Genomic DNA, 16,861 nt, shown 5'->3' with positions numbered 1-16,861 from the left:
AGATGAGCCATGATCATGAGACCAGTCAGCTTTTTGCTACTGCATTCCTGTTGGAAACCTCCTTTGATCTCAGTGATTAGGTAACAGCTGTGGGTTTTCTTTCCATCGTGTCCATTCTTGTCTTGACAAACAGCATTTGTTTCCTCTTGCAGCCTACAACTGTTGTTAGGCTAAAAAAGCCTGTGTGTTTAATCTCTGCTCATAAGAACATGGACTTCAGGCTTAATGGATTTCTTATTCAGAGGTCTGAACCTGATTGCAACCTGTTCTGGGAAAACTCCAGTCCCATATAATATTTCAGGCACCCATACTCAAAGTAAAATAATTGAAAATTTAAAAAAATCTCCTGATCACTCAGATAGACCTTATCTTTACATGTATCACCTTATATATGTAAAATATTGCATCTCACTTATTATTCTTCTTTTGCAAAATGAGAATTCTCATGTTCTCCAAAATTCCCTGCTTGTTTTTCAGTCCAGAAAAGTCCCACTATATAAGTTAAATGTTACAACATATGGTAGCATCATCAGCCTGTTTTGGCATCTGGTCTGAACCAGAGTTTTGTGCAGCAACACCTCTCTCCATGACAGTATCTCTGCTGCTGCATCTGAGGACTGCATTTGTCTGTTGCAAAAATGGCATCACTCCAAGAGTTCACCCTGAGCATCTGGGATGTACTCATAGCACATCTTGTGGTGTATAAATATATACTTATATAGATAAGTATCTCTCTTCCTCTTGCATTTCCAGCTGATAACTCCTCATCTGTGAGCTCAACAACTCTATATAGGTGTCCAGTAGCACCTGGATTACTACCCTTGAGAGAAGTTGGTATTTTACAGATTTCTGTGGACCTGCCAACACTGAATGTGGTTCATCTCTAGAGTGGTCTTATGAAACTGGCTGTCTTTGCTATGTGAGGAAAACAGCAGAGCTGTGTGTACTACAGGATGTGCTGCCAGGATGCTGGAAGATGCATAAAGGTGGACGGAGGCTGGTACTTAAGACAGATCTTGGAGTATCTGTGTAAGAGAAGCAGTGCAAGGAGTGTGAGAGACCTGAACAGAAGGAGGTGGAAAAGCTAAAACAAAGCATGTGATAATAGAGGGACAGTCCTTCAAACGAGCAAGAAGATACCAGTAGTTTGACTATTTGGCCCTGTGGAATGAAGAACTGGACAGAGAAGAAATATAAAGTACCTTGAAACTAGCTTAAAAAAGAAAAGAGAGCAGCAACAGAAGCAAAGATGGGTTACAGGTAATCAATTAGCAAGATTATGTGGGCTAAGTTGAACAATGTTAATTATCCAAAAATCAGCATAAGTAAACATTAAAAACCTAAGCAAAAGAATGCACATAAACGGGAGACCTCATCATAGACAAGACTGTGTGGAAGCTCAGCCTCGTAGTCTGCAGTGCTATCTTTGGTGTTTGACAAAAGTCTTAGTGAAACATATCTTTGCCAATTTTATTTGAGCCTCACAGATTGAAAAATGTATTTTTCAGCAGTACCTTTCCTTTCCATCACTATTTCAGAGCTACACGTTCTCTCTGCACCACACTCCCCCTTGAACTGGAGCTAAGCAGTCCATTAAATCATTCCCCTTTGACATGTTAGCAGCTTGAGTTGCTCTTACCTGACAGAAGACATTTCTCATCTGAACGTCTTCCAGTGCATCACTGAGCAGGCAGAAAAGTCATCTCATCTTACTTGTTTGCAGTGTTTTGTGTACTGGGGCTTTGGCTGAGCAGAGATCATCTCTCAGTGTGATGCTCACCCTGGCAAGCACTAAGTTGAGATCAGTACTTAAGGGTGAAGTTGTCATTTCCAGTTCATCAGTGACATAAAGTACTCCTGGCTCATTGTTTCCATTTTGGCTTTCCTACTTTCAGCCTGTGTCCTCCTCCAGCCCACCTGCACAAGTGCTTGCAGCTGGCTCTTACCCAAGAAATAGGATTTGATGCATGGGGTCAGATTCCCTATGTATCAAATCCTATTTCTGCTAATTAGCACAACACACAGAAGCCACCAAAAACTGCAACTAAAAACAGTTCAAAAAGCTGTATGTAGGGTTTGAGCCTGGCTGGATGACACATGCCCATCTAAGCTGCTTTATCCCTCCCTTCCTTAGCTGGGAAGAGGAGGAAAAAAAAACAACAAAAAGCTCATGAGTCAAGGGCAGGAAGAAATCTCTCAGCAACTTCCATCACAGGCAAAACAGACTCAACTTGTGGAAATTAGTTCAATTTATTACCAATTAAATCACAGTGTGATAACAAGAAAATATTCTCACTTCTCTCCTTGAACTGCTGTTGCTGTGTTGAGGGGAACTTTTCCCCCTCATAAATACCTAATCCCAGAGGTGCTGCCACTGTTGCTGATGCTCTCAGCCCTGGGTCCATCTTGGAGCCAGCTGGAATTGGCTCCGTTGGACAGGGGAGAAGCTTTTGGCAGCTTCTTGCAGAAGCCATCTCTATAGTCCCCCTGCTACCAAAACATTGCCATGCACACCCAGCACCCTTTAGTACAAAAGGGAAAGAAAAAAAAATACCATAGCATGTAGTCTTCTTGATAGCTGTACCGAGCATCACCTTAGAAGAAGTTCATCCTTTTACCCACACACACTCACCCTAGAAGGTTGCCCTGAACACTTGCGACTTTTACAGTGAGGAGCCTTTTTGTCATTTCTGGCCTTAAAATATTCATAGCTGCTTTCTGGTTGGTTTTTTTTTTGTGCCAAGAATCCCTTAGCTTAAGCCCGTTCCTTCCACCCTGCCTGGTGTTTATTGCTGTGTACTGGTAGAGGGTGGTCAAATCCTCCTTCAAACCTGTACTTTGCATTGCTGAGCAGGGCAATTTTGGCAGTGTCTCATCAAACAACAGCCTCTCCACTCCTCCATTGATCTCTGGTTTTCCAGAAGAGGTTTCTCCACACCAAGTGCTTTCCTTGCTTTGTGCTCCTGACTACTTTGCATTTCTCCTACTGATCTCTATTTCCATCAGTGCGACCATCAGCTAGACCAGTAAGACACCTGAGGTAATGTCAGATACCTTACTGATATCCGGACATTCATGTCTGTGGTTGTTTCATGAAGTTTACTGATTGAAACCTCTGAAGAGGAGGATTTTTTCCCTCTAAACAGTCTGCAGGCAGGGTGTTATTGTCTCCTTCAGCATTGGTGTTTACATTCACAATTTGCCATTGAGCCTAGTCCGGCTGTGGTTTGATACGAGGAGGTTCATCTGGGGTAGGAGTGGCACCCCATGTTCTGAAATATGTTAGAATTAACATTCATTTATCTTCTTTTAGCACTTTTTAGCCTTATGAAATTGTTCAGCCGTAGCCTGCAGAGGCTGAGGGGACTCGGGTTCTTCTTATTTGTACCATGGCAAATGGTGAAAGGTCATAGCAAACCAGAAACCTCTGTGATTAAAAAAATCATAAATGATGGTATTATAAATTTTGAGATGATGAAAGCCAGGGTGTTAAGAAGGGATATAATTTTCAATCATCCTCTTCACAGTTCTTCAGTCAGGTTGTTTTCTCATTCTGATCAGTAGCAATTTAGCTGTTTACTTGAATGAGGCCAAAATAACTTGTTCCTGTTTATATGGATTTACTTTTAGATTCAGAGATGCGAGACAAAAATTTTTTTATCCCAGCTGGCATTCCTGTTTCTCATTACATGTTTTACATTTATTAACTGATATTATGAATTTCTATACACAAAATTTTAATACTATCATCCCCTCAGTTTGGAAGTTATTCTAAAACCATAAATACATGTTATATCTCATACTGATTGCTAAACTAATCAACAAAAATCTGTGGACATTAATAATCTGTGGACCAGATTATTAATTATCCTGTTGTGCTCTTTTAGTACGGGAAAAAAGTTAACCTCAATGCTAGTCAAGTCTTTTGTACTTGATACAAAAAATATAATCCTACATTAAAATACAAAAAGAAAAATATACTGCCACCCTATCTCCATCCTTCAGAGCCCAGTAATAACATGTGATGAGTGGTGGTCATTACATTTAATTCCACAGTTTTAAACCAGAAGACCTCAACTGTCTTTGAGAGCCACGTCAGTGACTATTTGCTGACCAGGGGCACAGGGATGTTTGAATTATGGTGGTAGTGCAGTACAAAACATTAAACTAGCACACACATCCTGGTTTCTTTGAAGATAACAGAAACATTTCACTGATTTAATGGGATTATTTGCCATTTTTCATGTGTGGTTGATCCTATTTCTAGCTCTAAATCCTATTTGAAAATTACAGTGGCCTGTAAGACAAACACTTGAGCTGCTTTTGCGCCCCAGGCTCCTCCTGTCTGACCACAGACCCTGAGGCAGGCGCTGGAGGTGACAGCGGGTTCTTAGACATATTTTATCACTATTCACCATGGAAAGCACTTGTATTACATGAGTTTGTCACTCTCTTTGAGAAACAGCTCTGGAAGTTGAAGTTTGGGACAGGTTGGCTTATTTGCGTTGGGAATACAATCTGTCCACAAAATAAAGCCAAAATAGTGGGGCTTTCTTTTAAGTTCCGTGGCTTTGTAGAATATGTTGTTGTGACAACCTGTTGTTGTATATGTGACATAGCACAACAGTTTTGTTCATATTCGTATGCATTTTTACAAGGATTTTCTGAACGCTGGGAAGAGCGTGGCACACCAACTAAGAAACAGAAATTTAATTTTTGTAGTTTCTTATGGACATCTCCATTACAATAGCAACATTTGGAATTAAGAGAGATTCACATAGAAACCAGGAAAAATATTTGAAAACATGATTCTCAAGATTCTTCAGTGACAAAATTTTAAATTAAATCACTATCTGTCTTCCAGTATTAGCAGATCTCATAAAGGAAAATACTTGTAGCCTTCTGGATATTAAAACAATAATCATATGGTGTATTTTAAAAATTGGCAGCATTGCCTGAAGTTCTGGACTAGAGTAGCAAAACCACAGGGAGGTTTCTTTGTTAGACCAAAATTAAACATCCCATTTTGATCTGTTTCTGGTGTTTCTAAAATGGAGGAACTGATAGCAAATTCGGGTTTACAATTTGGCATTTCTCAGGGTGGCACGCAGTATTTCAGAATTCCAGGTGTCCAAACAATGAACATGGAGTGCCTTGATAAAGTCGTCATGATTCCCAGAAGAACATAAAATTTTCTTCCACATTCGAGTGTCTGCACAAACCATGTAATATTCCTTTACAGAAAACTCATATTTATAGTAGTGTACAATCTAAGAAAGGTTTTCAATAGAAGCAGTCACCTAGGTATCAGAGATATCTGCAGGCTACCTGACCTCTTCCACTTACTGACAGATGAGAATTTTATACCTCCTTCCAGTTATGTTTTTACAGGCATAGGTAATTTTTATTATTTTGATTTTCTAAAATACCTGATTTCCTTACAAATATTGCTGGTACCTTTTAAGAGTACAACAAAAAAGTCTGTTCCTAATGCCATCACCTGAAGAAAAATTCAGGCTCGGAAACCTAGAATGGAGATGGGTCTTACAAATTCTCTCTGTTTTGGGATCCTAAGTAGCTGTCTGTGAAGTTTGGGTTTTTTCACCAAGTGCCCATGATAGACCATAATAGATATCTTTTCTCAATTTAAGTATTTAAATTTCCTGTTGTAAAAACATGAAAGTTGGGGATCGTTGGCAGGTCTAGCCTGCAAGGTGTACCTCAAGCAAGGAGATGCCTGAGATATGATGTTGCTGACAGAAATGATATTTTGTTTTCCTTCCTGATTTCAGAATAGGAGAGTGTGTGTGTCACAGTTCTGTGAGGCTGAGATCAGTCTTAAGTTTGCCACACCACCACTGTGGTTTAATGTAATGGCACCTGGAAGACTGAGGTTGGCTTTTGTATTGCATGGGCTGAGGGCTCATGTCTAGCAAATGAGTAAGTGGAGACTCTTCTGTGCATGTACTCTTTGAGGGCTATGCTGTTTAAAACTACATTTTGTAAAAGTCTGTCGCAAAAGTAAAAAAAATTTTTTTTTTTTTTATATAATATGGTTGATGCAACTTAAATGTGTGGTCAATATTAGGCTTAGCAAGTGATGCTATTACATGCAGGCCAAACTTCACCATTCAAGGAAAGCAGTATAATTAACACAAGAAAACATTTTTGTGTCATTTACACATAAAGAAGGATTCAAATGCAGGATTATAAGTATCCAATAGATTAAATTATGTATTTAAAATGATAGACTTTTAAAAAATGCATCGTTTGGAACAAGAGTTTCATGGATGGACAAGAGAAATTTCATCCTCCTTGGTTTATTACCCTGAAATCTCACCTTTGAAACAATTAAAAGTCTGACCCTACCAAAACAGTAATTTTCTGTCAGCAGTGCCAGCTGGCTTGTTACAGACCATATCCATGCCATTAAATTGTGCCAGCCTTCAAAAAAAATGGCCAAATTGCCTGATGTGAATATCCTTCGGCTTGAAAAGCAGGGTGTTGTTTTGATCAGTGCTAATTTACCCAGGGCTGTTCTAAACACTTGAACAGTGTAGACAATTGAGTATTGGCACCCAGGAGAACTTTCTGACATGGCTTAACTTAGTAGTGTACAGTACAGGCAGAACAAAGTCTGCTTGTTCAAGAGCATATAGTAAAGACTGTAACTTACCCATTTAAGGGCTGCATTACTTTATGAAATATCCTTCTTAATAAAAGGAGATAAATTAATCAAAATGAAATTTAGTGCTTTGATTAGAATACAAAAAAATCAATTTCTTGAAAAAAACCTAAAATATGTTGGGGCAGAATGAACAGATGTGCACCTGTAGCTAGTTAGGGCATTGCATTCTGGCCCTGTTACAGGTAGCCTCGAGCTGTGGCTAGTGAAACCCTGTGGTCAGTGAAACCCAATGCTGCCAGAAATAGTTTTCCATCAGCTAAATGTCTCTCTGATGATGAAAGTCATTGGGACCTGAGCTAGCACCAGCTATCATTGAGAGCAGATTTAGATCTATTCTAGATTGGTTTTCGTATGTATCTCTTCAATTTCCCAATGGCAAAGCCAAAGACATTACTGGCTTGCAAAAACAGTACTTACTTTTCAATAACCTGTTCAGAATAGAGAATCTACTTAATTTTTAAATTTGCTAGAATTGCAGAGATCTTGCTGAATTTTGTATTCTGTATAGGGATAGCAGATTGATAAAAGCCTTTCTGTAGATTTATGCCAATGGCTAAAAGGAAGAAACCTGATTTTATAAAATTGCTCCCTGCTTCCTTTCAAATTTGTTGTAGTAGCATTACCTTACAAAGGCACATTAGTGTATTTATGAAACTTTTGAGGTTGTTTTTTTGTAGGTTGGTCTTAAAAGATTTCCATCTCTAACGCTATTTAAATATTTTTTCATGCCTTGAAGTTAATTAAAAACTCTTGTGTATTAGCAATTTGTTTGGTTTTTTGCTTGTTTATGTGACTGTGGTCAAGAAAGTAAAAAATGCTGGAAACAGAGAGTGAGAATAACAAAGTGGTAGAATGTAATGTGCATGTGATGCTTTTTTTGTCTTCTGACCTCTATACAAACCATAAAACCTCAGCACACTGTGGAGCGTTGGTTGTGAGAGCTTTCGTAAGTGAAGGAGATTGAGCAGAGAGGTTCTGTGTGTTGAACAAAACTGTAGAGGAAATGCGTGCTCGTACCAAGGGCAGAACTGCACTGCTAGGTTTTGGCTTTTGCTTTAAGAGAGGGGGTGTTTTTGGAGGAGTTTAGCTCTCTTGGGTTTTTTTGTACCTCACAAAGAAGTGTACTGTACCTCAGCAGGTCTGACAGATCAAGTCACACCTGTTAAGTAAGTTCTGCCCACTGCAATTCTGTGGTATTATCCTGCATCTATTACAATGGTTCTTTTGAATTTCACCATAAATTACTGAGTTTTCCCAAAACAAAATACATCCTTCACCTTTTCCATATCCAACTGGAGAGGGAGCAGGCACTGGGAAGGTGCCCAGTCTGTGTGGAGACTGCAGTGGGAAGATTGCCCTGCATGAGGGGTCTGGGCAATTGCAGGAGAAGATGCATCCTCTTTGTCTTCTGTACCCCAGACATGCAGAACAAACAAACAAACAAAAAAACCAAACCAAAAAAACCCCAAAACCAAACAAACAAAAAAGAAGAAAAAATAAAAAAAGAAAATTAAGCAAGAGTGGTTGTATGAGCAACATGGTAAATGTATGTTAATTCTTCTCTGAATTCAGATAGTCTGCAAGTGGGCGGCTGTTCTGGATGGATTTAAGAAAAAAACACTATATCAAAGATCTTCTATCTATTCTGTTGCTGTGGCCTACTTACAGTTTAAGAGGAGAATTTCATGCCACTGCAGACAGTTATCTCTCTGTACAAAGCCCGCTCGTTTGGGAATTGTGTGGGAAGGTGTGTGCGTTACCGTCTCCTACATATGTCAGATTGTACAGAAATTACTGTACATGATTTGCTGTCACCACACCTGGTGTAGTGTCGTCATCCCTAAGGCTGCTTCACTCTTCTAGAAGCTGGAACATTCAAAAGATAAAAATGCTTCCAAATGTAAAATAAAATTAATTGTGGGAAATGCAGCTGAAAATTTATATAACCCAATTGCTTAATCTAAAACCTCCTTTCTGACCTATCTCATAACTTTGAATATTGTAGATCAGCAAAGAAAATAACCAGATTTGGATTTATTCATTTATGCTGATGCATTTCTTCATTCTTTTTCATAATACACAGATTTATTATCTGAAATTATAAATCAAATTAGTTGTGTTAATGCATACTTATGCAAGGTACAAAGGCAAGTATTCTTTGTTCCACTAAAACAATGTTCAGTTAAATTAATCTAACTAGGCTAATTGACATTTTATGAAAATGTTTGGAAGTTGGTTTATGAAGTAGCAAACATAGTGGCATACTCCTATTTCTCAGAGCAACCACTAAAAGCAAGACAAGTGCAAAGAATCAGATTTCTGCGAGGTGTTTGTAGGATTTTTCATTATTTGTGGCCTTTCTAAGCCTCTGTTTTGTTGTCATCCAGACACTGAATTCCAAAACTTGCTGAAATACATCCAGAAAATAAATTGATGTTGGTTTTGTCCTCTGTGGTGATAAAATGGTCCTCTGTTCATTCAGTCCCAAAACCAACATAACTACAGGAAAGAAATGGTGGCAAAGGGGAGATAAGGATCTGTATATAACTGTAACTTGATCTCACACTTTTACTACTGAAACCTTGTTGATGCCTCTGGAGCTGGGTTCTGACCTTACCATTGACGATGTTTTTTTATTTGGTGTCTTTTTTTGAAGCTCTTTAAGTAAGAATTCTAACATACACTTCTGCAAGACCTCTTAAAACAATCCCTGTATTTTCAAAATTATTTCCATTCTTGTGTTCTATTTTGTACAGAAAAAATTTAACACTAAATAATGTTTTTACCATGTAAGCAACAGAGTCAGATAAATGCACTTTTCCATAATCAGCACAAATAAAACTATCCAATTTCCAAAGCCAACGCATATAGGATTTCAAGTCCTGCTCTGCATTTAAAGTTATGTTCTGCCTGGGGGATAAATGAAGCACAGGAACAGGCTGCTCATGGTAGCTGTATTACTATACATATTTTAAATAAAGTCTGACAAAGTTGAAGTAGAGGAATTTTACATGGATTTCAGTGGGGACAGCACCGTTTCAAAAACAAATTATTGTGTGTCCCCATTTCCCTTTGCACTTGTCACTCTGACATCTGTGCAGCTTACATGCCTCGACAGTTTCGAAAACGTGGAAACTGAGATGCAGAAGAACTGCCTGGTTTGCCCTAGGATAAGCCTAGGTAGCTCCAGGTGACATACCATATCCTCTTATCAATCTGTAACTTCCTGGCAGTTGTTGAACCTCTGAATTGCAAATTGGCTGATACATGCATGAGATTGTAACAGTACATAGGTGCTCACCAACTATAACATTTTAGATATCTCTCCATTTCCCCAAGCCGCATGTGCCTTGTTTTCCAAAGTCTGCACCAATGTGGAATGTAGGATTCCAGGTACATTTTCAGTGATGCATTTTGAATGTTTCTCTGTACTCTGTAAGATCTGTGCTGAATGATGACTTTAGATATCATTACGTGGAGACTGGCTTTTCCATTCTACTTGTATAAAGTGAAATCACTCACCTTCCTAGGACTAGAAAACAAATTTTTTTTTTTCCAATATCTTTCTGGTTTATTAAAAGTTGATTTAAGCTTCCTCTTAACTGATGCAAAATCTGTATCAATTAACCATGCCTTATTCAAACAGTATATGGCTGTAATCAAACCAAATTACTGTGCAGTAGCTTTCATTATGCAATGACACTCTTTTGTGCAGCTTTTGTGAGGGCTACAGAACGAGCTTAATTACAAGTCTAGACATTCCTGAAAAGGGAGCAAAAAACCTCCCTGTTTTCAGTTCCTTATGCATGTAATGACTGCATTTATAGCAGAAGATGTCCAGCGCTGGCTTTGGTTCAAAATCCTACAGTCCTGGTTTCATAATGAATTCAACATGCAAGTCCTACATATATTTTATCAAGCAATGAAACTGGTGGAAATTTTCCGTTTGAAAACATGCATGAATCTGGTATTCATGACAGTGGCTGTCACATTTTCAGCATCCTGGACAGATATTGCTGTGATGAAACCACTGCACCCACCACATCAGACATCAGGCTTCTCCCCACTGCTAAACCAATGCACACAGAAACCAGTCATCATCAGTCCTTGAATAAAGGTCACTGCTCAGGAACAGACCGTCCTGGAATTAAAGGAAAGCAGAGAACAGGTCAGGGTCTTCATGCCTGCACTGGAATAACTCGAGGAATTCAAAGGCTGAAGCCAGGAAGGCCAAGACAGAAAATGAGAATGCATCTAGCATGAGATAAGAAGGGTAGCAAACTTAATCATCCTCGTAAGAAGAGCTACAGGTGAAGGAGACCTACTGAAAGATATCTAGAAGAAGGGAGCACTGTTTCTGCCTTTTTCTTCTCTTCTAGTTTCCATTAAAAGTTCAGTTATACCTAGATGCCTAGCACATTTAATAGCAGTGACTGAGCTGTAAAAGATGAGCCTAGAATAGGAAAAGATTAAGTGAAAATTAGTTTCAGAGTGTATTCAAATAATTTAGATATTCTTAAAATTGTTTGCACCCAGTGACCTGCATAGTACAATCTTTAAAGAACAAGCTTTTTAAGCCCAAAATAGATTTAATAGATAACACTCACTTCACTCACTTAGGATGGAGGCTGGGCAGAGAAGCAGATATATGTAGTACTCACTTCAAGAGGAAGAAGGAACGAATTAACTTCACTCCCCCAAAAAATCTGAAGTAAATTGTGAAGAACAGAATGTGGGGCATCTGGGGGATAACAAGGCATGGAGGTCATCAGCAAGGTAGGATTTTGTTCAGACCAACCCATGCCAAATCAGGCTGACTTTTTCTCAAGCAGGGTAAGGGACATTGTTAGTGGGGGAGAAGCAGAAGATATTGCACCTACTTGACATAAGTAAAGCTTCTGGTACTTGACTCATCTGACAGTCTTACAATAAATTAGGGAAATACTATCAAGGTTATGTCATTTTAAGCTGTCTAGAGCCTGGTTGTTTCTACTGAGAGGATGTCTATCAGTGTGTCTGAAGATCAAAAGTGGAGGTTTGGGAGAAGCCTTCCCTTCTCCGCTTTTTTAGGGTTTTGGTTGGTAACCTCATATGATGGAATAGAAGGTCCACTTATAAAAAATTCTGTACACCATAAAATTGGAGAAAGGTTCAGGTATGTTGCAGGGTAGGATCAGGAATAAAATAACTTTGCTAAAATTCAATGTCCTTTTTGTACATTCAAGGACAGTGGGAAAAAAAGAGAAAGGACTTGAAGGTTGCACTGGATCAAAAGGCAGACAGGAGTGGTATATGTTGGAAAAAAATGGCAAATACATTTATTAATACATTCTATAAAGTTTGTCATGTCACAACAACTGGAATGCATTTTTGCATTTTAAATACATTGGTGCAAATTGACATTGACCGGAGGAGAGAACAAGAATGACCACAAGTCTAGAAAAGGCTGAGCAAACAAAAGTCCTTCAGTCTTAGAGAGAAGAATGCTTGTGTACATGGTAACAAGTATTCAAAAGGTTCTTGCAAAAAAAGGACATAATCTGCTTTCTGCCTCTACTGCATATAAGAAACAGAGCAATGGGCTTCATCTGCTCTTGTCAAAATCCAGGTGAGTCGCAGGAAAGTACTTTGTAACAGTCAGGAAAGCACAGCCCTGTAATAAATTGCTTGGGGAAATTGTAGAGTCTCTAGTAGCAGAGGTCTGCAGGAAAAAATTGAACAAACTGTTGTAGGTGTAATTGATGCTGCCAAGGAGCATAGAGAAGAATAGATGATTCAGGTTCATTACAGCCCTACTTTTTTACAGTTCTGTGTACTGGGTACCATAAATAAAATTAAGGGATAAGGCTAGAGTTTTAAGCAGTTTGCATTTGTCCTTTTGTTATAAAATCTTTCAAGTTAGATAGGTACCTGAATTATTAAACAACAAAATAAAGAACAAAAGGAACTCAAGCAGCAGAGTTAGAGTTCTTTAGAAAAAAGCTTAGGGGAAAAAAAAAAAAGACAAAAAGTCTTTCTATTGCAGGCATAGTTAAAGTCATGGAAATTGTCCAGTCAGGAGTTGCTGTTGTGTACCCCAGGAGTAAAGGCCAAAATGAAGACTGCCTTCATTTTAAGCAAGTCCTACAGAGAAGGGCCTGTATGTCAGACTCAGCATGACCTGGTGTCATGATGAGTCTGACCTCAAAGTTTATCAAAGAGTACTGTGCTACTCAATTTTGTCATAAAACTTTTGTCCCGGATTATCTGGGATGTCTTTGTTTTCTTTTATTGGCTGGCATTCTCTATTGAAAATCTGAAGAAAGTTAAACCAGGATATTTTAGCTACAGTGAGAGTACCACATCATGATCACATTTTAATGTGCATGCTATATTAAACTGTTCTGCAGTGCTGTGCATTTACAAACTCTACATCCAGCCATAGAAATGAAGTATTTTCCAAGTCTTATCCATACATTTTATGTGGGGAAAGCGATGTAATTCAGCAATGCCTAGGGTCATAACGTGAACTCTGGAATGATATCTGGGCCCAGATCCTGTCTTTTCATCACATAACTTGGTCATTGAGAGACATAGCATATAAATATTAGAGCACAGGATACCTGTCTTATAATGGAAGTGTCTTATAATGGAAGTGCACAATGCCCAGATCTTTACTACAAACTGGGAAAATCTTTGAAGTTGTGCTGCAGAGACTCTGCCTGCAAAGGAACATAACTTTTATTAAAATCTGTATATGAGAAATAAAGGGAGAGCAATCAAAACATAGCACATATAAATTAAGTGTTATACGAAGCGGATTATGCTGATTTACCTAAACCTGTTTCTCAGCCAAAATATTTTAGCTCAGAATACTGCTCATATTTATACAAGACCAAGTAGTAGTCCTGTCAATAGCAGGAGCTCTAACACAACATGAGGAGCAGAGCTATTGGGACAGATGAAAATTTACCAACGTGTTAGTCCCAGGGAATCTACAAAGTAAGGCAGCAGTGCTGAAAATGGACAGAGTGTTGCAAGGGGGTTGTGGAGCGGGAAACTCTCCCAGTGAGTGACTGGCAGCTCAGGCTGGAGCACAGGGGGCCACTGCATCTGCTGGAGACCTTTAGTAACAAGGCTGTTTGGAGGCAGACACCTTTTGCAGAAATCCAGCCAGCTGTCTATCCCCTCAGAGGGCTATCCCCTCAGGGGATCCACAAGCCTGACTGGTACTTCCCTGAAGAATAGGGTATCCACATCAATAGAAACACTGGGGGTTTTTTGTTGGATTGGTTTTGGGGGTTTTAACCATGTTGCCCTTTTGTCTGTTAGTTCATAACAAAACTATTGACCCTATTGGCCAAACTCAACAAATTTGATGTGTTATGAAAGATACAAGCTGCCAACAGTAGGTCTGTTAAACCCAGGACCTGGCAGCATGAGGCAGCCTCAGCCATGTGCATGTCTTGTCCCGGCCCAAATATGAAGTCAAGAAGGAGAAACAATGGATGAGGAGAGGAGCAAGGGCTGATTTTAGGGTGTGACATGGCAGGACCTGTGTGGGCTGCAGAGAGATGTCAGAGGAGGAATTCTGGATTAGATGCTGGGAAGATAAGGGGCGGTGTGGTGAAGAGGGAGTAGGTGCAGGTGTTGTGATGAGGGCACATGAGAGAGAGACCTCAGATTATTGCAGTGACAATCTTTGAAGGCATGGGTTAAGTTATTGAGGCAATTTTCATTTTTTGGGCACCCCCATCGTGTGATTTTTATGCAAATGGTGGGCTGGACAGAGGAAGGAAGTTTTCCTACTTGGGGTTTTGTGAATTCGTAACAAAAAAAACCAGTTCACACTCCAAGTTCAATACAAATTGATTAAAAAGTCAGTCAGTCATGAGGCACAAACGTAGTTAGCAGATGTTCTCAGTTATGGTTCTTGCTGTGTCTGAGAAGGAGCCCCACAAGCCAGTCTCATTTTATGACTTAAAAGGGAGGAAAAGTTGAACAGCTTCTCCCAAAGTTTGTCCCAAAATTCCCTCCCACAAAAATGTGTTTCTGGAAAGAGAAGAAAATTTCTATGTTTTCAGCCTTACAGCATAAAATGTTTTTAAGATTATGGGCATGTGTTGAAAAGGACCTGCTAAAACACTGCAACAAACTTAGCTGGAACATTTCTCTGCACAAATTTGATCAAGGATTTTTTGTGCAGATGAATTGGAAGTGTCTGTTTTCCCCCAAGTGATCGTGAAATGTCTGATCCTTCTCACTCCTGCAGAGGCAGCTAAACTGATTTGCAGCACATGAACACAGATCAGTTCAGACATCTCTTACTGTCCACCGCAGTCTGATGGCTTTTGGTCACTTCCTGTGTGTCACTATCACCTCAGTATCAAACACATCCCTGCTATGCCACGGGAGCACCTTTGCTACAGTTATGCCTTCACTGGCAGATGAAGATATATTTTTATGCAGGGTGGACATGATTGTTTGCAGCCATGCAGATGTGGCTGCATTAAAGGATGTAGCAGGGTACAATCCATCAGTTTCCAGATGTTGTTGGCTGTTTTTACATTGGATAATTGATTAGTTATCTCACTGTAGAAAACAGCTGGAACAAACACATATTTCCACTGTGAAGAAAAGTGAGAGTCTTTGGCTGATCTCCAAAAGCCACATCATGACAAATCCTGTGACTTTAGGATTGCAGAGGAAGTCAATAAAAAACAGTTATTGCACTGTGAGAAACACACAGGTGAAAAGCACAGAGTGTCACTAAAACAATGCCCAAGGGCAGAGCAATTATTCTTCCTTAATGTTATTTAATTACTGCCAATTCATACAAACTAAAATTCCAATGAGATACACAGTCAAGAATTCACCTCAGATGCTAACTCAAGTGCACATTATAGCTGTGTTGTCTAGGTGAATATTCAACCATTTGTCATTTCCTGCATAAATATGCACACAGACTGGGTTTTTTTGGTAGTGGAAGCACAGCTGAGGAGATGCTACTAAAATGTAGAATATGAGACTTTCGAGTAAGGTAATGTGATTCTACCCTTAAGCATTTCTCTTCTAAGACTTCAGAGCTTTGTGTGAACATTTTATCAACAAGAAATACAGAAATTATTTCACTAGTGTATCCTTTTTTGTCTATCAGTATATTGTATATTACATATTTTTTTAATATTTCTGTCCATAGCAGTGTAAGTGGCAGCCACGTGTTCTAGAAATTTTTCTTTCCATTAGTGCAAGGCAGGAATTCAATGGTGAGTGAATTCACATGTACTGCATGTGCTTTGGCAAGACAGATGGATTTTTGGGACTTTGTAATTGAGTGGTTTTAAAACTTGTAAGAAGTCTGCACCAGTGGACTCTGAGCATTTTGTAGCTGACCCAGGACACCTACTGCATCCTTTCGACTCAAATATGTCTATTAAATTGTTTAATAGTTATGTGACCATTTTTCTATCTCTCAGAATGTTATAATGTACAGAAACTATCTTCCTCTGAGCTGGACTTCCACATCTCAACATTTATTAGATTGCTTCTTAGGAACTACTGCTGTATTTAAAATTCAAGGATGCTTTCTGAGATGATTTTTGTTCCCAAATGAATATGATCTCCACCTTCCCAAATTTTATTTTCATATTCAGATTACAGTATGAATTCAAGGATCCTATGCTGAGCAAGTTTGCAGAAAAAAGAGCTGCTGAAAATTAATGAAGCAACTCTGTGTCACACAGAGCAAATGTTAATCTGCTACTATAGAGAATTAGAAAGATGTCAACTCATGCTTGACCGTTCTCACTTACATGCTTTGTCTTTCTCTTTTTTTAGTACCTGCATGCAAATGGGATTGTGCATCGGGACTTGAAGCCAGAAAATCTACTCTATGCAACACCAGCACCGGATGCACCATTAAAAATTGGTGAGCAGCATTAAATATGTGTTTCCCTGCATCAGTAATATGTGCTAACTGATGTTTGGAGTATATGCATCTCACGATCACCCTGTTTGAAGCCAGTGCTTAATGAACAGCATGTTACTTCAGCGGCACAGCTGTACATAGTAGTTTCAAAACCAATGCAAAACTAGATGCTTGCTTAGAGAATTTATAGCCAAAATCATGCAAAACGTGGCAGAGAATAAACCACTAAGAACGAGAAGGATCATGAGAACAGCATAAAGCTCTGT

The 16,861-nt window shown here is 39.0% G+C and overlaps 1 protein-coding gene across 1 annotated transcript in view; it reads left to right on the top strand.

Moving 5' to 3' along the window:
• Positions 1-16,861, top strand: part of CAMK4 (calcium/calmodulin dependent protein kinase IV) — a 139,224-nt gene that overhangs the window by 108,554 nt on the left and 13,809 nt on the right. The window contains 1 exon segment of the mRNA XM_010405731.4: positions 16,505-16,595. Within this exon segment, the coding sequence (XP_010404033.1) occupies positions 16,505-16,595 (91 nt within the window).

Source organism: Corvus cornix, chromosome Z (genome assembly GCF_000738735.6).
Source record: "Corvus cornix cornix isolate S_Up_H32 chromosome Z, ASM73873v5, whole genome shotgun sequence".
NCBI lineage: Eukaryota > Metazoa > Chordata > Aves > Passeriformes > Corvidae > Corvus > Corvus cornix.
Note: the sequence above shows the minus strand (reverse complement) of the source record. Positions and strands in the feature narration are given on the sequence as shown.